The sequence below is a fragment of the Crocodylus siamensis genome, chromosome 6 (assembly GCF_052110815.1).
Source record: "Crocodylus siamensis isolate JL-2025a chromosome 6, ASM5211081v1, whole genome shotgun sequence".
NCBI classification, from domain to species: Eukaryota; Metazoa; Chordata; order Crocodylia; family Crocodylidae; genus Crocodylus; species Crocodylus siamensis.
In genome coordinates this window covers 26076902-26101204 of record NC_143400.1, presented here as the reverse complement: position 1 = coordinate 26101204, position 24303 = coordinate 26076902, and the positions used below count along the sequence as shown (strand labels likewise).

Genomic DNA, 24303 nt, shown 5'->3' with positions numbered 1-24303 from the left:
ACTGGAGGGAGACTACTGGTGGGCAGGAAAAATGGTTAAGGGGCTAAGGTACATTAGTTATGAAGAGAGGTTGAAGGAACTGGGCTTCTTAAATGTGGAGAGACGACCAAGTTGGTGTTCAGTACAAGCCTTCAACTCCCTTAAGGGTGGTTACAAAGAGGATGGAGGCAAATAATTCTCACTGGTGGCAGATGATTGACCATCATCTGCCTCAGGTTTAGGTTAGATATTAGGGAAAGAATTCTTATCAGGGGGTAGTAAAGCACTGGAAGAAGTTACCCAGTGAGGTGGTGGTATCACCATTTTTGGTGGATTTTAAGACCCCACTAAAGAAAGTCTTGAGTGGGATGATCAAGGTGAGAGCGGCTCTGCTTTGAGGAGTGGGTTGGACAAGATGACCTCTTGAAGTCCATTCCAACCCTTATTTTCTATGATCCTAAGCTACATCATTGGTTTAGAGCAGTGTTAGCTACAGGAAAACAACCCTCAGAGTGTTACAACACTACTCCTCTCATATAATGATAGAAGCATAGAAAATAAGGGATGGAAGGGACCTCAGGAGGTCATCTAGTCCAACCCCCAACTGAATGCATGGATCATGCCAACCATGGCTTCGGCTAGCCCAATCTTAAGAACCTCCAAGGAAGGAGAGTCTACCACCTCTCTTCCTTTCAGCTCTGCAGAGACTTCTCCTTGCTTCTGTTTCTTGTGTGAAAAACACGTTGCCTGAACTAGCGTCAAATTGCCCAACAGTATGGGTCACTATGAGTAAAGTAAATCAATTCATTACTTTCAAAATTTCCCTTTTGGGAGTCAATTCTGGACAGTTACCTGATCCATCAGAAGTAAATAACATGAGCTAATATTTTTCTTCTTTATTTTTCTTTTGGAAGAGATTATTCTCTGGGGAATTCTGGGAAATATTGATTATTCTTTCTGATTTGCAATAAAAACACATGGAAAAGAAGTCCCAATTTCGATGTAGCTGTACGGTAACAGATTGTGGTCTCTACTGAGTTTCCTTTTACATCCATTCTAAACAAGGCAACACTATTTCCATTACTGGAGTTCTTGGCATAGGCTGCTTGTTGGGCAGGTGAAAGTAGATGCTGCTGGTCCTGAAAGAATTTAGAGACTAGCAGTGTGAGCGTCATTTGTGCTTGACATAGTTAAACCTGGAGATGTTGGCAGTTGATTTAAGTATCTAAAGCTTCCTTATAGTGGACTGTAAGGACAGCCATAATCCAGCATCATTACAGTCATGATGTGCACAGGAGAATTAGTGTGTACACACTTAGGAGAAATCATTTCCATCTCTTCAGGGTTGTGTGGAGGAAAACCCCCGTGCTCTTTTAAAACCCTTACAGGAACGTATGACTGAAAGTCCCAGCACCTGAGTAATGACTGACACCTACTATTTAAAAACCATTATCACTCCCTTTTAAACCTTCTCACGCCCTCCTTATGGATCTCAAATAATCAAACCTCATGAAAATGTTTCAATCCAGAAAAGAGAAAGAACCAGTGATATTCTCCACCAGGGAATCTTACAAATATTGAAGGTATGTACAAGGTATTGCAATAGTGCACTAACAAATGACAGTATCAGCGTCAAAGATAAAATTTAACAGGTGGAAGAAGATTAGCTAGGACAGAGTGGTATCTTAGAGACCAAGTAGTTCAGGGATAAAAGCTTAAAATTAGATAGAGAGTTTATTTTACATGGTTTAAACCTACAGAAGCACAACTGACATTGGTTCAATTATTCTGGATTAATAACACGGTTGATTGTTTTTATTAAAGTTCCACTACTGACACTGGTGGAGTTAATTTGTATTAATAACTCTGTTTCTATAAACATGGTCAGGAGAACCACAGTCACTGGAGAATAACTGACATTTTCTTTGGAATAAACCACCTCCATCTCACCAGTTTGCACAGTGCTGCTTTGATGTCCTTGTTTCTCATGCTGTAGATGACTGGATTCATCATTGGTGGGATCATAGAATAGAGAACAGACAGCATGAGGTCGAGAGCTGATGGGGACCCAGATGTGGGCTTCATGTAGGCAATTATCCCAGTGCTAGCCAGCAAGGAGACAACAATGAGGTGGGGAAGGCAGGTGGAAACTGCTTTATGCCAGCTCTGCTCAGAGGGGATTCTCAGTACAGTAGTGAATATCTGAATGTAAGACACAAATATAAACACAATGCAACCAGCACTTAAAAATGTTCCAAAGATGATAATCTGAATTTCACTAGTAAACACCTCTGAGCAAGAGATCCTAAGGAGCTGGGGGACTTCACAGAAGAACTGGTTGATGATGTTGTTGTGGCAGAAGGGCAGCCTAAAGGTGTTCCCTGTGTGCAGGGCAGAGTTCAGAAGAGCAGCGCTCCAGGCCGTGGCTGCCATTTGCAGACAAGCTCTTCTGTTCATCACTGTTTCATAGTGCAGTGGTTTGCAGATGGCGATGTATCGGTCGTAAGCCATGATGGTGAGGATGGCAATGTCTGCTGCAAGGAAGAAGAAGAAGAAAAAAACTTGGGTGACACATCCAGAATAGGAGATCACCCTGGTGTTCAGTATGGAATTGGCCATGGATTTGGGGACAATGACAGAGATGGATCCGATGTCAAGGATGGACAGATTGAGGAGGAAGAAGTACATGGGGGTGTGGAGGTGGCTGTCAAAGGCTATGAGCGTGATAACCAGGAGATTGCCAATGAGGGCTGCCAGGTATATTATTAGAAAAGTGGCCAAGTGCAAGATCTGCAATTCCCGGGCATCGGAGAACCCCAGGAGTAGGAACTCAGTCACAGTGGTGCAATTGGACGTCATTGTCCCCAGTGCCTTTTGGGATGCCTGTGGAAGGAAAGGGAAAATAAAATCATGGTTCCCAAAGTGACAATATCTTTCATGATACATTTGAAAAAAAATTTGGATAATTGTGACATTTCAGCCATAAAGCAGACAGGAAACGTATTTTATCAGAGCTTTGGCAGACACCTGGTCACTGCCACTCACTAGTGCTCATACATTTACCACATCTGTGAAAGTGAAGAAGTTGTTAGTGCGCTATCACACTGGCATAAACAGTTCCAACTCCTTTCTAGTCTAAGGGGCCATGTGATTTCACATCAGGTGCAGGTGCACTGCAAGTCCATGTGACCTGGGAAAAGGGAATAATTACAACCCCAGATTCTATCATTTCACCAATGTCAGTGCCTGAATCTTACCCACGGGCAGCTGAGCATGAAATTATGAAGTCAAAAAGGTCATCCCATAGTATTTCCATTTTTCTCGGTACATAGAGCAGAGACACAGCCAGCATCTTAAGCTCTAAGGCACCTGGGATGATAGCACTCAAATGGCTGGCAGGATGTGCACAAGGTTGCGTGTTCACACTGGCTTCAAGTCTCAGATATATATATTAATGTGGACTCTCAACATCCCTACATAGCCTCTACATTTTGTAACTCATCTACTTGAAAGATATTAGACCTTTTCTTTATTTGTTTAGTGTGAAAATCTTCAGTGGCCAGGAAACTAGATGACTCTTGATACTTCAGGGGTTATTGATAAAGAGGGAGACATGTTAGCAGGGCAGCTCCAAGCCCAGGGCAGGTTGTGATGCAGAGGACAGCTCTGCCTGCCATGCTGCTGACCTGTGGTCGTGGCTATTTCCTGCCCTCCACAAAAGCATTGTCTGGGGCTGCCTCCCTGCTTCCCCACTCATTACATTACTGTAGAAGTGGTAAACATTTCACGACAGTAATATGGCATTTTTCAAGTGAATACTTATATGCTTCCTGTTCCTACAACTGTAGATAATGAATTAACTGGAAAATAAAGTTCTGCAATAATTTTTAAATACAATTCATTATTCTGTTTCACCAAGATCCTCTCTATTGAAACCAAACATTACTGAATTGAATATATTACTTACTGTACTTGTCTTAATGGTTTTGTCTTCAGTTTGCTATGTTAAATCTTTGAATGCCAGGGCAGTTTGATTGCTGACCATCTATTCCTGCTTCCGATCTCTGTCCCCCAAACACTGTTCTAGCTAGATGCCAGGGGTACAGGTTTCTCAGGGTCGTGCACTTCTCACTTTGTGAGATACCTGAGAGGAGGAGATCCAGAATGATGAGTCCCTGAAGAAGAGCTGGGCATGCAGCTGAATTGGAGCTTTACTGGAATGAAGGGGCTGAAGTCGCAGTCAGTGAGTTGTCTATGTATATGTTGGGAGGTCTTGTGGGACTGTTTCCCTAGAGCCCTGCACAGCTCAGAAGCAGAGCCTGTGGACAAACACGTTGGGTTCACAGATATTGAAGCCAGAAGGACTGTCCAGAGTCTCCCATTGGATGTACTGATGACCACATGTCAGAGGATCTTGCTGTGGTTTGTAACAGGCTGCGTCTCTTGGGGGGCCAATGTTTCTAGGCTTTGCTTGTTGCAGTGTGGGGACAGGAGGAATTTTTCCCCCTCCTGTTGCTTACGGAGTGAGGGTCCCCATCTCCTGACAGCCCTGCCCTCCTTAGCAGCACTGGGTGTTGGCTGCAGTCCTGGCTACAGGGTTTTCCCTGTGCCCCCCACAGACCTGCCAATCACCACATTTGGGAACAGGAAGAAATTTTAGTGCAGAGTGAGATGGGTAGAGACTTGTGGGGGAAGGAGCATCCTTTCCCTGTAATGGTGGGGATGGCTGCCTTATTTGTATATCCTGAATGTGTTTAAAAACAGTTGTAGGAGCAGGATGCTGACAGTCTTCATCTCCCTCATTTACCTATGGCAAATTATGGTCGTCTTAGTGTCTGTGGGCAGTATAACTTGTAGTGGTGTGGCAGGCTGACTGCGTAGTTTTAGGTACAGTTTAAACAAGAGTTCATATGGGATAGCTTGGATAGGCATGATGCTGCCGTGACCAAGGGCCTGGACCTCTTGAGCTGGTTGCAGTCCCAGTTTTGTATTAGTCTGTGATTTATCACACTTGCCTTGTACATGGGAGCGTACCCTGCTCAGCTTCCAGGTTTGGACTCTAACCAAGACTTCCGTGGGAAGTGAAACAGTGTTCGTCTTTTGAGACCTGTCTGCTCTTTCTTCCTAAGTACTGCAATGGAGGAGAGCACACAAGCCCAGGTGCATGCATGGGTAGAAAGGAGGGACTTCCAATGTGGAGAGAGGAGCACATTATCCAGGTATTGCAAGAAAAGGGGAGTCAGCAAAGGGGTACTTGAGCACCCTCATGAGGAGCAGATGGATTGCAGTTTTGGGACGCACAAGGGACCACAGCACAACGCAAAACTGATTGTGGAAATGAAGATTGGGGACCTAGTGATCCTTGCAGTAGTAGATACCAGGTGCACTCAGACCATGTTAAGATCCAATTTAAAACTCCAGAAATAGGGGAAACAATGTTCTAGAATATTTACAAGGAGAGTCTGACCTGGGGGGAGGAAGAGGTGCTCTGACCTGAGTTAACTGAGGTACTTCCTTGGTTTGAGGTAGGGAGCGGGATTCTGTATCAGATAGATAAGGGCAAGGGAAGGTTAGAAGTGCCACAGATCTTGGTACCTGTCACAGGAGCACTGAGGTGCCTTGTTCCTAAGAAGTGGAGAAGTGGAGGTGCCAATCTCCAGGGGCAGCTCAGGTGCCGGTTGCTGCGGCAACTGGGCGGGCCATGTGACCGGAAGGGGGCAGGGCCGGCCCTTTATAAACAGCCCAGGCCGGAGCCCAGAAAGGAGTTCCCTTCTGGCTGTCACAGGAGCAGGAGCTCTGTGGGGAAGCTTTGCAGTCTGAGTCGATGGTCGCAGCCTGACCGGCTGCAGTGATGCGGGCAACTGTAACCCTATAAGAGACCATGACTAAGGAGCTGAGTGAGTGCAAGCTTTGTGTTATAAGCCGGTAGGCTTCTTGTTTGTGTTGCAGCTGCTTGGCTCGTGGTTTTGTTATTGTTATACCGGAGGACTGAGTGAGGCTGTAGGGGCATGAGGAGGCCTCATGGGAGCTCCTCAGTGGTTTGGGGGGTTCCCGGTGCCCTGTGTGGGCAGACGAGTGGTGCCTGGGATGGCACAGTTGGTCAGTGCCGAGGCGGCACAGCGGGTAGCTCTGTGTGGGCAATAGTGAGAGGCCTGAGCAGGGTAGAGGACCCCGCCCAAGGGTCGTAGCACCAGGATGAAGCCTGTAGGGACTTGTGTTGGGCTCCAGGTGTGGGAGCTACGTGGATAAAAGCCTAGGGTGGGTGCTGTAAAGGTGACTAGCCCGACAAGGGCGAGTCAGTCGCTATAGAGAGCCCAGAGAAGGTGTTGAGAAGCCATGGGTGCGGACACGTGTAGAAGAGAGGCTCGGGGCAGGGCACGTGTAATAAGAAGCAACCCCAAGAGGGGCATAGATTATTGACAGTTGCCCCAAGAGGGGCAGACTAGAAGACATTCCGGAGGGTTTCCAGGATAACAGGAACCCCAAGGAACTGAAGGGGCCAAGTAAGGCTCCAGCAGCCGGAGCCTATCTGGATATTTATGATTGACAGGACCCAGAGGGGCCAGGTAAGGCTTAGGTCACATGAGCCTAAGTGGATAAGCAGTGTTAACAGGAACCCGGAGGGGCCAGGCAAGGCTTAGGCCGACGACCCCGGTGGGAAGAACATCCTTAGGGAGCCCGATTGGGCTTATCAGGAGTAAGGGGCTCTGGTTGCGTGATGAGCCCAAGGGTGCCGGAGAGGGGTGCTGGTGGCAAGACATGCCCGGGGCACCAGGTAGGGCATAGAGGATTAAGGAGCGGATAACGTCCAGAAAGAGCTGTGAGGCTTGGGGCGTGCTAAAGGGGAGGTAGGAGGCACACATTGCCTGTAAGGTATGGGTGCATTGAGGCACCCCACTTGGAATGGGGAATAACATCGGTGCGGTGTCAAAGGTGCAAGTAGGCAGCCTCGCATAACAGAACTCATAACATCAAAGACGTGGTGGGCGAGTAGAGGGTGCTGGATTGCTTGATTGACATGGCAGGGGGGCGCTAGTGAGATCACGGCCGCTCCTAGGACCCACCCGTGACAGTACCAAGACGGTATTGGCCACAGTTGTTAGAAATTATTCATATGGTGCCCATGGGAGGCCACTTAGGCCTTGACAAAACAGAGGCACGGATAAAACAAAGAGTTTTTTGGCCAGGGATTTATAAGTTAGTAGACAGATACTGCAAAGAGTGTCCCAAGTGTCAGAGGACTTTGAGTTATAAGACTGTGCGGGTTCCTCTGATGCTGATACCCCAGGGAGAAGGTCCCTTTGAGAAGATGGCATTAGATATCGTGGGACTGTTTCCAGAGGGTGTGGCTGGGTACCAGTATGTCTTGGTTATGATAGGTTACACAATGTGGTTCCCAGAAGCCATCCCCTTGCATAAGGTGACAGCACCAAAGGTAGTGGGGGAGTTGATAAAGTGGGTATCGTGGGTAGGAATATCTTGTGAAATTCTGATGGATCAGGGCAAGACATTAATGTCAGGAGTATTGAGGGTGTGTGTGAGATGCAACTCAGAACCTCTGTCTACCATCCCCCGGTGGATAGTTTAGCAGAGAGGTTCAACAGAACTTGGAAGATCATGCTGTGGGTGTGCACTCAAGGAGACCCGCAGAAATGGGAGTTAATGCTACCTTTATTGTTGTTTGCAGTCAGAGAGGCCACATGGGCCTCAATGAGGCATACCCCATTCGAGTTGTTCTACGGACATAAGCCCAGAGGTATACTGGATATTGTTTGTGAGGGTTGGTTGGAGGGGCACCCCGAAAGCAGGGAGACTCATATAAACTGGGCAGACTTCCGAGAACATTTAGAGAGTTCAGATGGTGGCCCAAGAGAATTTAGAGGCGAGTCAGCAAAGGCAAAAACATATCTACGATATCTGTACCCAGGAAAGGAACTTGGAGGTCAGAGATTGGGTACTAGTACTGTTGCCTGACCATAGCCAGAAATTATTGTCCTGGTGGCAGGCACTGTTCCAGGTAACCAGGAATTTGTGACCCGTGAATTATGAGGTACAAAGAACCGAACCAGTGAGGAGGAGACATTACCACATTACCATTCCATTTCTTTAACAGGTTTGAGAGGCTTGGTTAATGAAGGAACATGTAGGAGATGTGGATGGAGTAGGGGATCCAGAATATTGGAGTGGGAGCATGGGGAGCCCCAAATAGGAGTTGGGTTGTCAGCAGACCAGAAAGGGGAACTAGTGTGGCTAATCAGGAGATTTCCCGATGTGTTCCAGGCCAAGCCAGGAAGGGCAAGGAGGGTAACACGAGACCAGGGCCCCTGAAGGGTGTGTGGTCAGAGACCACCACAGGAGACTGCCCTGTGGGAAGCTGAGAGGCAACAACTTACCCAAATGCTAGAGGCAGGGATAATAGAAGAGTCAAAAAGTCTGTGGCGAAGCCCACTTGTGGCAATACCTAAAACGCATGGCGCCCTTCAGATTTACACAGATTTTTAGGAAGGTTAACGACGTGGTGGCCTTTGACACTTTTCCCATGCCCCAGATCGAAGACATGTTGGAAAAGATTGGGCAAGCCAGGTATACATCCGCTTTGGATCTAACAAAAGGGTACTGGCAAATACCATGCATGAGCAGGATAAAGAAGACTTGGATTTGGGGATACCCTGGGGACTTTTTCAGTTTGAACGTATGCTCTTCAGCATCCATGGGGTGGCGACTTGGTTTCAGTGCCTAATGCATAAGCCTTTAGCTCCTCACCAGAACTACGCTTCGGCGTAAATTGACAACATTTATATTTTCACAAACTTGGGAAGAACATTGTTGACATTTACGGGCCGTTTTACAAGAACGAAGAAAGACAGGACTGACAGCAAACCCAAAGAAGTGTACACACCCCGGTTCCAAGAACCATTTTTCCTGGAGACAGATGCATCGGGGTGTGCTGTGGGTGGTGTGTCATTTCAAAAGTGGCAGGGGACCGCACGACCCACAGCTTATGCAAGCAAGAAGTTGACAAAGGCAGAGACCGCGTATTCTACAGAGGGTCTGGCTATCAGGTGGGGCATTGAACTGTTTAGGTATTATTTACTCGGTTGAAAATTTGTGTTGATTACAGCTCATGCCCCTCTCAGATGGTTGCAGATGGTCAAGACGGATAACGCTCAAATACTACAACAGGCTCTGGCAATACAACCTCTCCATTTTTCAGTTGAGTTCCAAGCCAGGAAAAAAATCATGGTAGCTGATTTCCTGTCGTGTTCCATGACCGACAGAGATGACTCACTGCCTGAAGTTGGAAGTGGGACAGAAGATCTTAAAGTAGAGGCGGCAGCCAAGCTGAGCGAGGAGGGTCTTCTAACAAAATGGGGAGGTCTTTAACAGGGAGATGTTGCTCCAGTTACGGGAATGTCTGGGCAAAGAGTCCCTTTGTTTAAAACTTAGAATATGGCCAGGAAACCAGGACCCAGACTGAGTAATGTCCCATCCAGGACTCTCACTGCCCAGCGGTGAGCTGTTGAGAATTGTTAATTACTTGTTAGAAGTTACGGCATAGCCAAAGAAACCAGGAGACAGACCAGTCAATTGCCAATTAAGCATGCTCCCGTCCCAATGGTGAATCACTGGGAAGTGCTAACAGCCTATTAGATCCTTTTGTATGAAAGACTGATGGCTTGAGTGAGGAGATCTCCCCAGAAGGGGAGCCCAAGCAGTGGCGTGAAGCACCGGAACAAGTAGTTTCCCTGCTTGGAGGCCCAAGTGAAGAGAGAGAGCCAGCAGAGAAATCATTCCCCGAAGCGATGAGCGGTGGAGTTCCTGGCATGCCGGGAGTGGAGCGTTGAGTCGGCTGGCTGAACACAGCACCAGCCAGAAGTGTAAGAGACCTTTTCTGTTGATCCGTGCAAGGGGTGGGAAAACAGATACATCACCCGAGAGAGTACTTTAGAAGCATTGGGTGTTGGCTGAAATCAAAGTTGGGGATTTTGGCTGATATGCCAAAGCTCCTCCTGGGACTAAAACCCCAAGGTCATGACTAGAGAGTCTTGCCCCACCCCTCTGAGTGAGACAAATCCCTACACCTGGGATCAAGAAGGAATTTCAACTTATGGTCCAATGGGAAGGATGGTGGTGTGTTTTTCCATCCTCCATAGGACTGGAGTTGCCGGTGCACTTTCAGTGATAGGTTAGACAGAGATTTGCTTTGGATAATGACTCGTTCTGGTGCTTCATGCCACTGCTTGGGCTCCCCTTCTAGGGAGATCTCCTCCCTCAAGCGGAGGGTTGGAGTCAATGACATCCAGGGTGCAGTTCCAACTCTATTTTTCTCTGATTCTAGGGGAGTTCAGGAGGGGCCGCCTCCTTCTCCAGCTTCCAGCACCTGCGGCTTGGGTGCTTTCTACAACTACACGTTTGGGACTGCCACCTCTCCATTCAAATACCTGAGGAAGCCTGTTTCTTTGCACAGCTCTGCACATTGGTCAACTCCCTCAGCACCCTCAGGTGCATTGTTCCTGGCCCCATAGACTTGTACAGGTCCAGCTTTTCTAAATTGTCCCTAAACTGTAGTTTTACCACTACTGACTGCTCATTTTCTCCCCATGTTTTGCAGCCACTTGCGGTAGTCTGGTTGCCGACCTCACAACCATTTCCACATCACTGGTCACTCCAGCACTCAGCAAGACACCAACACTTTCCCTGATCTTCCTCTTGTTGCTGACATACTTGTTGAAATTCTTCTCGTTACCTTTCTCATCCCTGGCTACCTGCAACTCCAGCTGCGCTTTGCCTTTCCTGATGTCATCCCTGCTGGCCTGAGTAATACTCTTATCCTCCTCCCTTGCCATTTGTCCACACTTCCACTTCTTTTTAGTTTCTTTTCGGGTTTTAGTTTACTGAAGAGTTCCCTGTTAAGCCAACATGGTTCCTGCCAGAGTTGCTGGTCTGCATGTGAAACCCACAGGAAGGTTTCTTTAAGATACCAAGCTCTCCTGGACTCCTTTGCCTTTCAGACTGGCCTCCAGGGATGCTGCTCTTCAGTTACCTGAGTGATCTACTAGTACATCTCCCACCAATTCTTCCAGCTTTGTGAGCAGCAGATAAAGAAGAGCATGACCCCTGTTTGGCCACTCCAGCACTTGCAGCAGGAAGCTGTTCCCAACACTCTCCAAAAACTTTTTGGATTGCCTGAACAGTGTGTACCCCAGTGCTCCAGTCATGTGAGCTATCCCACCGTGTCTCTCTTATTCCGATCATGTGATACTTCCGTGACTGTGAGAAGACTTTCATATCTTCATGCTTGATTCCCAGGCATGGTACATTCATGCACAGGCAGCAACAGATAGCTATCCAATTGCACTACTTTCTCAAAAAGAGTGAGAAGGCTGCCCTTGATGGTCCCAACCCCATTTATGCTTTGCCCAGGTCACCAGCTTCCCCACTTACTTCAGGGTTTTGGCCTCCATCCCATCATAAACCTAGCTTAAAGTGACCCTCACTAGGGTAGTGAGCCTGTTTACATTGATGCTATTCTCTTTCTCTCTTTGTCAGGTGGATCCTATCGCTTCCTAGCAATCCTTTTTCTTGGAACAACATCCCATGTTTGAAGAAGCCAAAGCACTTCCAGCAACAGAATCTGTGCTACCCTGCAATGATCTGCAAGATGTATGTGATCCGATCTGGACCCTTCCCTTTGGCTTGTGTGCTGTGGTTACCTTTGATTTGGTCAGGATACCCCCTGGCAGTATCCCTGTGGCCATGGACAAGCCCCCTGTGGGCATGGACGAGCAGCATGGGGTAGCAGTCAGAGGGCTTGGATTACCCTCCATGAGATTGGAAATCCACTGCCCATTATCCTTGAGATGTTGTGGTGATGGGCATAAGTCCTGGATGTTTGGAAAGGGGCAAGTATATTGCGCAGCTTTAAGACTGGGAGGAGGAAGAATGTGGGGAACTACAGAATAGTTATCCTCACCACATCCCTGGAGAAATCATGGAGCAGGTCCTCAAGGAATCTGTTTCTAAGCATTTAGAGGAGACAAGGGTGATTTAGGAACAGTCATCATGGATTTGCCAAGGGCAAGTCATGCCTGAGCATCCTGATGGATGAGACGACTGCCCGTATGGATGCAGGGAGAGCTCCAAATGCTCTATACCTGGACTTTGGCAAGCTTTTGGACAGTCTCCAACAATATTGTTACAAGCAAGCCAAGGAAGTATGGTTAGAATGGACTGTGAAGTGGATTGAAAATGGCTGACTGGTTCAGCTGAGAGGGTGGTAATCAATGGGTCACTGTCTAGGTGGCAGCCGATATCCAACGGCCTGTCCCTAGGGTTGGGCCTGGGGCCTATTTTGTTCAATATTTTCATCAATGACCTGTAAGATGTGATGGAGTCGCCCCTCATCAAGTTTGAGGATGAGACCAAGCTGTGGGGAGTAGTAGATATGTGGTTAAGATGCTGCTCTCCCCCTAGCGACTAACCAGTTCAGAGAGACATAAGCTTCAAACTAAATACAAAGATTATTTAAAATAGTATAGAGCAGGAGCAACACATTGGGAATTAGTGGAATTAATCTGTATTCATAACACAGTTGATTGTTTCTATAAAGAGGTTCAGTGAAACAACAGTCACTGGAGGAAAAACTGACATCTTTGTCACAAACCACTTCCATCTCACCAGTTTGCATAGTGCTGCTTTGATGACCTTGTTCCTCATGCTGTAGATGACCGGATTCATCATTGGTGGGATCATATAATAGAGAACAGACACTATGAGAGAGAGAACTGATGGGGACCCAGATGTGGGCTTCATGTAGGCAATCAGACCAGTGCTTCCCAGCAAGGAGACAACAGTGAGATTTGGATCCAATGTCAAGGATGGACAGATTGAGGAGGAAGAAGTACATGGGGGTGTGGAGGTGGCTGTCAAAGGCTATAAGCGTGATAACCAGGAGATGGCCACTTTTCTAAAAATATACCCGGCAGCCCTCGTTGGCAAAGTGCAAGACCTGCAATTCCCGGGCATCAGAACCCCAGGAGCAGGAATTCAGTCACAGTGGTGCAATTGGATGTCTTCATCCCCAGTGCCTTTTGGGATGCCTGTGGAGGGAAAGGGAAAAAGAATCACGGTGCCAAAAGTGACAATATTTTTCATGATATTCAAATTTTTTTAAAGAATGTAATTGTGACATTTCAGCCAAAAAGCAGACAGGAAACGTATTTTATCAGAGCTTTTGCAGACACCTGGTCACTACCACTCACTAGTGCTCATATATTTCCCATGTCTGGGAAAGTGGAGAAGATGTTACTACACTAGAATGAGCCCCTCCAGCTCCTTTCTAGTCCAAGGGGCCATGTGAGTTCACATCAGGTGCCGGTCCACTACAAGTACATGTGACCTGGGAAAAGAGAATAATTAGAATCCTAGATTCTATCGTTTCATGAATGTCAGTGCCTGAATCTTACCCACAGGCAGCTGAGCATGAAATTATGAAGTCAAAAAGGTCATCCCATAGTATTTCCATTTTCCTAGGGACATAGAGCCCACACCCAGCCAGCATCTTAATCTCTAAATCACCTGGGATGATAGCAATCAAATGGGTGGCAGGATGTGCACAAGGCTTCATGTTCAAACTGGCTTGAAGTCTCAGAAATGTATGTAAGCATGGGCTGTGAACATCCCTACATGGTCCCTACATTTTGTAACTCATCTACTTGAAAGATATTAGACCTTTTCTTTATTTGCTTAGTGTGAAAATCTTCAGTAGCCAGGAAACTAGACTCTTTGTACTTCAGGGGTTATTGATAAAGAGGGAGACATATTAGCAGGGCAGCCTGTGGTCATGGCTATTTCCCACCCTGCACAAAGGTAGTGTCCGGGGCTGCCTCCCTGCTTCCCCGCTCATTACATTACTGTAGAATAGGTAAACATTTCATGACAGTAGTATGACATTTTTCAAGTGAATACTTATATGCTTCCTGTTCCTACAACTGTAGGTAATTAAATGGAAAATAAAGTTCTGCAATAATTTTTAAATACAATTCATTATTCTGTTTCACAAAGATCCTCTCTATTGAAATCCAAACATTATTGAATTGAATATATCTCTTACTGCACTTGTCTTAATGGTTTTGTCTGCAGTTTGCTATGTTAAATCCTTGAGTGTCAGGGCAGTTTGGAGGCAGGAGTGGTGATCAGCAATCAATCTCTGTCCCTCGATCACTGTGCTATCTAGATGCCAGGGGTACAGGTTTCTCGGGGTCATGCACTCCTCACTCTATGGGAGACCTCAGAGGAGGGATCCAGAATGAGTCCTTGAAGAAAAGCTGGGTGTGCAGCTGACTTGGAGCTTTACTGGAATGAAGGGGCTGAAGTTTTAGTCAGTGAGTTGTCTATGTATATGTTGGGAGGTCTTGGGGGACTATTTCCCTAGAGCCCTGCACAGCTCAGAAGCTGAGCCCATGGGCAAACACACTGGATTCAGAGATATTGAAGCAAGGAGGCCTGTCCAGAGTCTCCCAATTGGACCTACTGCTGACCATGTGTCAGAGGATCTTGCTGTGGCTTGTAACAGGCTGTGTCTCTCGGGGGACCAATGTTTCTAGGCTTTCCTAGTTGCAGCATGGGGACGGGAGGAATTTTTCCCCCTCCAGTTGCTAGTGGTGTGAGGGTCACCATCTGCTGACAACCCTGCCTTGCTCAGCAGCACTGGGTCTTGGTTGCAGCCCAGGCTAAAGGGTTCTCCTTGCCCCCTAGGGACCTGCCAACCACCAGATATGGGAACAGGAAGGAAGTTTACTACAGAGTGAGATGGGGAGAAACTTGTGGGGGAAGGAGCATCCTTTCCCTGTAATGGTGGGGATGGCTGCCTTATTTGTATATACTGAATGTGTCTAAAAACACTTGCAGGAGCAGGATGCTGACAGTCTTCATTTCCCTCATTTACCTACAGCAAATTATGGTAGTCTCAGTGTCTGTGGGCAGTATAACTTGTAGTGGTGTGGCAGGCTGACTGCGTAGTTTTAGGTACAGTTTAAACAAGAGTTCATATGGGACAGCTTGGATAGGCATGCTGCTGCCTTGACCGGGGGCCTGAACCTCTTGAGCTGGTTCCAGTCCCAGTTTTGTATTAGTCTGTGATTTATCACACTTGCCTTGTACATGGGACCATAGCCTGCTCAGTTCCCAGGTTTGGACTCTAACCACAGGAAGTGATACAGTGTTTGTCTTTTGAGGCCTGTCTGCTCTTTCTTCCTAAGTACTGTAATGGAGGAGATCACACAAACCCAGGTGGATGCATGGGTAGAAAGAGAGGGACCAATGATGGGGTAGCATGTGGTAGATGAGCAGGTTGAGGCTGGGATATAGTGACCTTAGGTTGGGGGAAACATGGAATGATTTCCACATACATGTTAGCATTGGAGATCTGAAGAAATGGTGGCAAGGGCCAGAGGGAAGAAGGACAAAGGGGAGTAGAGAAGGGGAGAAGAGAGAAAATCCAAAACACCAATAAAGTAGCTTCAGATTCATTATCAGGAGAATGTCTTCGCTGATGGACCAATGGGGCAGTGGACTAGACTGATTAGGGATGTTGTGCAATCTCCATCATTGGAGGTGTTCAAGGGGATGGATAAGCGTTGGTCAGGCAGAATCTAGCAATAGCTACATCCATGTTCTCTGGTTATTTCCAATTCCTCTGGTCTTTGCTGCCTGCTGCACGTGATAAGGAAGGATTTTCTTCCCTCCTCCTTTTGCTACATAATTTGCGGGGTGGGGGTTTTCTTCTACCTTTAGAAACATTGGGTGTTAACTGAAATCAAGGTTGGGGATTTTGACTGATATGCCAAAGCTCCTGCTCAGACTAAACCTCCAAGATCATGTGCTAGAGAATCTTGCCCCTCCACTCTTGGTCAGACAAATCCCTATACTTGGGATCAGGAAGGAATTTCAGTTTATGGTTAGATAGGTAAGAACCAGGTTTTCTTTCCCCACTTCCTCCATGTCTATCTGGCAGCCAGTATCAAGTGTAGTGCCCCAGAGGTTGGGTCCGAAACCAGTTGTTTTGCAATATTGTTGTCAACAAAGTCTGCAGGTGACACCAAGTTGGGGGCAGTAATAGATATGCTTGAGGGCAGGGCTATGATTCAGAGAGACGTCGACAAATTGGAAGATTGGACCAAACACAATCTCATGCAGTTCAGTAACAACGAGTGCAAAATCCTGCATGTAGGATGGAACAATCCTATGCATTGGTACAGACTGGGAAGAAAGGGAAAAGGACGATCGGGGAAATTAGAGACTAGTCAGCCTCACCTGAGTCTATGAGAAAGTCTTGGTGCAGGTCCTCAAGGAATCAATTTGTAAGCACTTGGAGGATCAAAGGTGATTAGGACCAGTCAGCATGGGGTCACCAAGGACAAGTCATGCACGAGCAAAATGAGTGTCTCTGTGCACGCAGGGAGAGTACTGGACATGATATATCATTTCCTTCACAAGGTCTTTGATACAGTCTATGACAGTATTGTGTACTACAATTTTCTCACAAGCAAGTCAAGGAAGTACGGGCAGGATGAACAGACTATGGGATAGAAGAAAACAGGCTTGATAATTCAGGTGAAGAGATGGTAATCAATGGCCAAATGTCTATCTGGCAGCCAGTATCAAGTGGAGTGCTCCAGAGGTTGGACCTGGAACGAGTTTTGTTCAATAATGTTGTCGACTGCTGGGAAGATGGCATTCTGGAGGTGACACCCTCAGCAGGTCTGGAGATGACACCACGCTGTGGGGAGTAATAGATATGCTTGAGGGCAGGACTACGATTCAGAGAGACCTTGACAAATTGGAGGATTGGACCAAATAAATCTCATGAGGTTCAGTAATGACCAGGGCAAAATCCTGCATGTATGATGGAACAATCCTATGCACTGGTACAGACTGGGGACTGACGAGCTAAGTAGCTGGACCTAGGTGTTAAAGTGGACCAGAAGCTGAATATGTGTCAACACTGTGCCCTTGTTGTAAAGAAGGCTAATGGCAATTGTGCTGCATTAGCAGGACCATATCCAGAAGATTAAAAACAGTGATTCTTCTCCCATGTTTGACACTGGTAGGTGCACATCTGAAGGACTGTGTCCAGTTTTGGGCCTCCCGCTACTGAAAGGATGTAGACAAACTGGAGGGAGTCTACTGGCGGGCAGAAAAATGGTTAAGGAGCTAAGGTACATGAATTATGAAGAGAGGTTGAAGGAACTGGGTTTATTAGATGTGGAGAGACGACTCTGTAGGTGTTCAGTACAAGCCTTCAACTCCCTTAAGGGTAGTTACAAAGAGGATGGAGGCAAATGATTCACACTGGTGACAGATGATTAAACATCATCTGCCTCAGGTTTAGGTTAGATATTAGGGAAAGAATTCTTATCAGGGGGTAGTAAAGCACAGGAAGAGGTTACCCAGTGAGGTGGTGGTATTGCCATCCTTGGTGGATTTTAAGACCCCGCTAAAGAAAGTCTTGAGTGGGATGATCAAGTTGAGAGCAGCCCTGCTTTGAGGAATGGATTGGACAAGATGACCTCTTGAAGTCCATTTCAACCCTTATTTTCTATGATCCTAAGCTACGTCATTGTTTTAGAGCAGCATTAGCTACAGGAAAACATCCCTCAGAGTCTTACAACACCACTCCTCTTATATAATTATAGAATCATAGAAAATTAGGGATGGAAGGGACCTCAGGAGGTCATCTAGTCCAACCCCCAACTGAATGCATGGATCATGCCAACCATGGCTTCGGCTAGCCCAATCTTAAGAACCTCCAAGAAAGGAGAGTCCATCACCTCTCTGCCTTTCAGCTCTGCAGACACTTCTCCTTGCTTCTGTTTCTTGTGTGAAAAACACGTTGCCTGAACTAGCTCCAAATTGCCCAACAGTATGAGTCACTATGAGTCAAAATACCTCAATTCATTACTTTCAAAATTTCCCTTTTGGGTGTGAATTCTGGACAGTTACCTAATCCATCAGAAGTAAATAACATGAGCTTATATTTTTCTTCTTTATTTTTATTGGAAGAGGTTATTCTCTGGGGAATTCCGGGAAATATGGATTATTCTTTCTGATTTGCAATAAAAACACATTTTATACCTTGCAGTATCTCCCATGGAAGAGAAGTCCCAATTTCGATGTAGTTGTACGATAACAGATTGTGGTCTGTACTGCGTTTCCTTTTACATCCGTTCTAAACAAGGCAACACTATTTCCATTACTGGAGTTCTTGGCATAGGCTGCTTGTTGGGCAGGTGAAAGTAGACGCTGCTGGTCCTTAAAGGATTTAGAGACTAGCAGTGTGAGCGTCATTTGTGCTTGACATAGTTAAACCTGGGGATGCTGGCAGTTGATTTAAGTATCTAAAGCTTCCCTATAGCGGACTGCAAGGACAGCCATAATCCAGCATCACTACAGTCATGACGTGCACAGGAGCTCTAGTGCACCTTGACAAATCATTTCCATCTCTTCAGGGTTGTGTGGAGGAAAACCCTGAGTGCTCTTTTAAACTCGTACAGGAAAATATGACTGAAAATCCCAGCACCTGAGTAATGACTGACACCTATTATCTAAAAACCATTATCACTCCCTTTTAAGCCTCTCACACCCTCCTTCTGGATCTCAAATAATCAAACCTCAAGAAAACATTTTAATCCAGACAAGAGATAGATACAGTGATATTCTCCACCAGGGAATCTTACAAATATTGAAGGTATGTACAAGGTATTGCAATAGTGCACTAACAAATGACAGTATCAGCATCAAAGATAAAATTTTAACAGATACAAGAAGATTAGCTAGGATAGAGTGGTATCTTAGAGACCAACTAGTTCAGGGAGAAAAGCTTAAAATTAGAGAGACTATTTTACATGGTGTAAACCTACAGAAGCACAACTGACATTGGTTCAATTGATCTGTATGAATAACACAATTGATTGTTTCTATTAAAGCTTCACAACTGACATTGGTTGAGTTAATTTGTATTAATAACTCTTTTTCTATAAAAATGGTCAGGAGAACCACAGTCACTGGAGAATAACTGACATTTTCTTTGGAATAAATCACCTCCATCTCACCAGTTCCCATAGTGCTGCTTTGATGTCCTTGTTTCTCATGCTGTAGATGACTGGATTCATCATTGGTGGGATCATAGAATAGAGAACAGACAGCATGAGGTCGAGAGCTGATGGGGACCCAGATGTGGGCTTCACATAAGCAATCATCCCGGTGCTACCCAGCAGGGAGACAACAATGAGGTGGGGAAGGCAGGTGGAAACTGCTTTATACCAGCCCTGCTCAGAGGGGATTCTCAGTACAGTAGTGAATATCTGAATATAAGACACAAATATAAACACAATGCAACCAACACATACACATGTTCCCAAGATGATAATCTGAATTTCACTAGTAAACACCTCTGAGCAAGAGATCCTAAGGAGCTGGGGGACTTCACAGAAGAACTGGTTGATGAGGTTGGAGTGGCAGAAGGGCAGCCTAAAGGTGTTCCCTGTGTGCAGGGCAGAGTACAAAAGAGCAGCGCTCCAGGCCGTGGCTGCCATTTGCAGACAAGCTCTCCTGTTCATCACTGTCACATAGTGCAGTGGTTTGCAGATGGCGATGTATCGGTCATAAGCCATGATGGTGAGGATGGCGAGGTCTGCTGTAAGGAAGAAGAGGAAGAAAAAAGCTTGGGTGACACATCCAGAATAGGAAATCACCCTGGTGTTCAGTATGGAATTGGCCATGGATTTGGGGACAATGACAGAAATGGATCCAATGTCAAGGATGGACAGATTGAGGAGGAAGAAGTATATGGGGGTGTGGAGGTGGCTGTCAAAGGCTATGAGCGTGATAACCAGGAGATTGCCAGTGAGGGCTGCCAGGTGTATTATTAGAAATGTGGTCAAGTGCAAGATCTGCAATTCCTGGGCATCGGAGAACCCCAGGAGTAGGAACTCAGTCACAGTGGTGCAATTGGATGTCTTCATCCCCAGTGCCTTTTGGGATGCCTGTGGAGAGAAAGGGAATGACTGTGTCAGGAGAAGAGCAAGCAAGAGAATACCCCCCACCATTTCTGTCAACAATTATCCATAACTTGATTTTTAGAGGGCCTCCTTATTTTCAATTGAAAGGCAGTTTTATGATGAAAAATAAGGATTCCTAAAGTGACTATATTTTTCATGAAACTTTTTTCTCACTTCAGAGTATCGTCACATTACATCCGGAAAGTGGGCAGGAGAAATATTGTCACAGTGCTTTTGCAGAAACCTTGTTATGCCCCCTGACTAAACCTTATGCATTTCCCATGCTTGTGAAAATGGAGACTTTTTTAGTCAATTGTCTGCTCTTTCATCCTAAGTACTGCAGTAGAGGAGAGCACACAAGCCCAGGTGGATGCATGGGTAGAAAAAGAGGCACCAAAGACATGGTAGCTTGTGGTAGATGAGCAGGTGAGGCTGGCACATACTGACCTTAGCTTGGGGGAAGTGTGGAATGATTTCCACATACAAGTTAACATTGGAGATCTGAAGGAATGGGTACAAGGGCAGGAGGGAAGCAGGACAAAGGGGAGTAGAGAAGGGTAGAAGGGAGAAAATCCAAAACACCAATAAAGTAGGTTCAGATTGGGTATCAGGAGAATGTCTTCACTGATGGACCAATGGGGCAGTGGACTAGACTGATTAGGGATGTTGTTAAATCTCCATCATTGGAGATGTTCAAATTCTACCATTTCATTAATGTCAGTGCCTCAGTCTGACCCACAAGTAGCTGAGCATGAAGTTATGAAGTCAAAAAGGCCATGCCATTGTATTTCCATTTTACTAGGGACATATAGCATAGACACAGCAAGTATTATAGGACATTTATACACTTGCTCCTAGGGAGTGGTTGCGGGGCCTCTCTAATTTGCACATCTCCAAAGGCTGCACTAATCAAAAGTGCCTGGAGCACCACATGTATCATCATCCCCATGATGAAAAATGGCGCCAGGAGATTTTGAACTCCAGCTCATTGAATGGGCACTCTTCCGACGTTTTTCAGCATGAGGACGCTAATACATGTGAAGCTGGAGTCCACTGGAGCACGGTAATTACCATGCTTCAGCAGTCTTGATTGAAGTCCTCTGGAAAGATTGCACACTTAGCCTTGTGCACATTCTCCCAGTCATTTGCTTGTCAGCTGGCCTCAAATCTCAGAAATATATATAAGCAAGAGCTATCAAAGTCCCTCAGTTCTGCTCTACATTTTTTAACCCATCTACTTCACAAATATTGACCTAGTTTTCATTTGTTTAGGCTAAAAATTCACAGTGGCCAAGAAGCTGTATTACTCCTAGTACTTCAGGGGTTATTCAAAAAAGGAAGATATGATAGCAGGGCAGCTCCAAGCCCAGGGAAGTTGTGATGCACAGGGCAGCCCTTCCTGCCATCGTGCTGACCTGTGGTCATGGCTATTTTGCCCCCCTCCACAAAGGCAGTGCCTGGGGCTGCTGCCCTGGTTGCCCCCCTCAGTTATATTACTGTAGTAAAGGTAATAGTTTCAGGACAGAAATACTCCATTTTTCATGTGTGTACATATATGTTTAACTTTTCTGACCAACTGTAGAAATTGTATTAAATGGGGAATAAAGCTCCTACTTTTTTTTTAAACAATAATTCATAATTCTGTTCCAGATGTTCCTCTGGCTTAACATCCAAACAATATTGATTTCAATATATTACTCACTGTGCTCATCTTAATGGTTTTGTCTTCAGTTTCCTACATTAGGTCCTTGAATGCTAGGACGGCTTGGTCACTAACCATCCTACTATATCCAGTCTCTTGTTCCCCCATGACTGCACTATCTAGATGCTAGATGTACAGGCTTCACCGAGTTGTCCACTCCTCACTCTGTAACAGAGCTGAGAGGAGGAGATCAAAATCATTTCTCTTTGAGGAAGAGCTGTGTGTGTAGCTGACTTGCAGCATTACTGGAATAAAAGGACTGAAGCTGCAGAGCAGTGATTTGTCTATGCATCTTTTATAAGAACGTGTGGGACTCAGTCCCTAGAGCCTTGCACAGCTCAGAAGCAGAGGCCACAGGCAAACACCCTTGGATTCACAGATTGTGAAGCCAGAAGGTACTATCATGATTCATTTGACCTACTACTGACCATACGTCAGAGGATCTCTCTGGCTTCTAACTTAGGCTGTGTCTATCAGTGGGCCAGTGTTTCTGAACACTGATAGTTGCAACAAGGGGCTGGGGATGATTTCCCCACCCCCGTCCTGTTGCTACACATGTCCGGGTATGCCTTTCCCCCGACACTCCTTTCCTCAGAAGCACTGGGTGTTGACTGCAGCCAAGGATAAAGGTTTCCCTATCTACTCAGGTTCATGCCAATCACCAAATTTGGGAGAAGGAAGGCATCTAACCACATAGTCAGCTTGGTAGAGATTTGTAGCAGCATGGTGGGGTGGGGGTCCTTCCTCTGGACATGGCTGCCTTATTCGCATCTCCTAAATGTGTTTTAAAACCCTTGCGGCAACAAGATGCTGACAGTCTTCATCTCCCAGTTTTACCCCTGGCAGATTATGGTGGTTTTAGTGTTTCTGGGTAATATGCGTTGTAGTGGTGTGACAGGGTGACTGCATACTTTTAGAAACTGGTTAGCAAAAGGTTTTGTATGGGGTAGTTTGGATAGGGATAATCATGCCTTGTACGGGGGGCTAGACCTCCAGATGCTGCTTCCAGCCCTAATTTTCTATTAGTCTTCAGTTTATCACATTTGTCTTGTACATGGGGCCAGCAAGTCAAAAAGAGCATGTCCCCTAGTTGGCCTCTCCAACTCCTGCAGTAGGAAGTTCTGCACTCTCCAAAAACTTCCTGGATTGCCTGCACATTGCTGTATTGCCCTCCCAGCAGATGTCTGGGGGATTGAAGTCCCCTATGGGAATGTAAGGTGCTTAGAGATCTATAGAGGCAAAGTGGTGTATATTACTGTGATATGCAAACTATACCCCTAGGAAAGTGGATACTTTTTCTCTGTTATCTTAAGTGCCGTGCTTCTCATCATCTCTTCTAATTCATGAAATGAGAATACCAGATTGACAACAAGCTAAGAAATACACATTCTGGCATCCTCTCTTTTGTACCACTTCAACCATCACCTTGTATTCAAGGAACATGAGGGTAAGCCCGTTTAGTAGGTGATGACATTGGGGGCTGTAATTTTCAAACAGCACACAGGGTATGTCCGTACCACTTTCAGGGTACTCCCGAGAATACGACTCTTAAACGCACATAAGACACTTGCTTCTTCTCTGTGTATCCTGGAAATAAAGCAATGAAACTTTTTTGGAGCCTGTTGTCCATGAAGGCCTTTGAGTCCTTGAAATGGCACATCTCCTGGGTTGTCACTGTGGTCATCTGGGAGGGCTACAAGCTTTTGACTAAGGTGGCATCAAAATCCATGTCAGTTTTGGAGATTATGTACAATCTGTCCACTGTGTCTCTGAGAGGGGTCGGAGGAGGGCCACCTGCTTGGTGAGATGGCAGCAGGGCAGGCCCTACGAGGAGAGACTGAGGGACCTGAACCTGTTCAGCCTCAGCAAGAGGAGGCTGAGGGGGGACCTGGTGGCTGCCTACAAACTCCTCAGGGGAGATCAACAGCAAATAAGTAGAGCCCTTTTCTCCCCAGCACCATCTGGGGTGACGAGGAACACTGGTAATGAGCTGATGGAGAATAGGTTTAGGTTAGAGATCAGAAGGCAATATTTTACAGTTAGGGTGGCCAAAATCTGGAACCAACTTCCCAGGGAAGTGGTCCTCGCCCCTACCTTGAGCAAATTCAAGAGGAGGTTGGATGATCACCTGTTTGGGTGAACCCAGCATTCATTCCTGCCTGTGGCAGGGGGTCAGGCTGGATGATCTGTTCAGATCCCTCCTGACCCTAGCTACTATGAAACTATGGGCTGTAAATCTCTTATTTTATTTCTGTATAACTGCCACGCGGCACTCTCACATTTATGTAACCTTGTAGTTTTGGCTTCTAATCAAAATGAAAGCTTTGTATTTTCCCACGCTTGTATTAAGCTGCACATGCATATTTTGTAAGTTTCATTTCTTATCTATAAGTGTCATTCCTGCAGAAATGAAACTTATGTAGAAAATCTACCTAGTAACTATCATGTAAAAGAAAACTATCCTATCCCTGTATGCTTAGCTTAACATAGTTAGTGTCACAGAGGCAGTCCAACCAACATCTATAAAGAGGCATAGAGGCAAGAAGCAGCAGAGACGACGAT

General features: G+C 46.1%; 2 protein-coding genes and 1 long non-coding RNA gene across 4 annotated transcripts in view; 1 reads left to right on the top strand and 2 right to left on the bottom strand.

The window, feature by feature from the left end:
- LOC149861869 (uncharacterized) overlaps nucleotides 1–24303 on the top strand; it is a 167788-nt gene that overhangs the window by 57314 nt on the left and 86171 nt on the right. The window lies entirely within an intron of this gene.
- LOC149861875 (olfactory receptor 14C36-like) lies at nucleotides 1879–2826 on the bottom strand. The gene has a single exon (XM_090051354.1). The coding sequence runs from the start codon at nucleotides 2665–2667 to the stop codon at nucleotides 1879–1881; it is 789 nt and encodes a 262-aa protein (XP_089907480.1). The 5' UTR covers nucleotides 2668–2826.
- LOC149861874 (olfactory receptor 14A16-like) lies at nucleotides 11532–22378 on the bottom strand. Its single transcript, XM_090050589.1, has one exon. The coding sequence runs from the start codon at nucleotides 20085–20087 to the stop codon at nucleotides 19077–19079; it is 1011 nt and encodes a 336-aa protein (XP_089906715.1). The 5' UTR covers nucleotides 20088–22378; the 3' UTR covers nucleotides 11532–19076.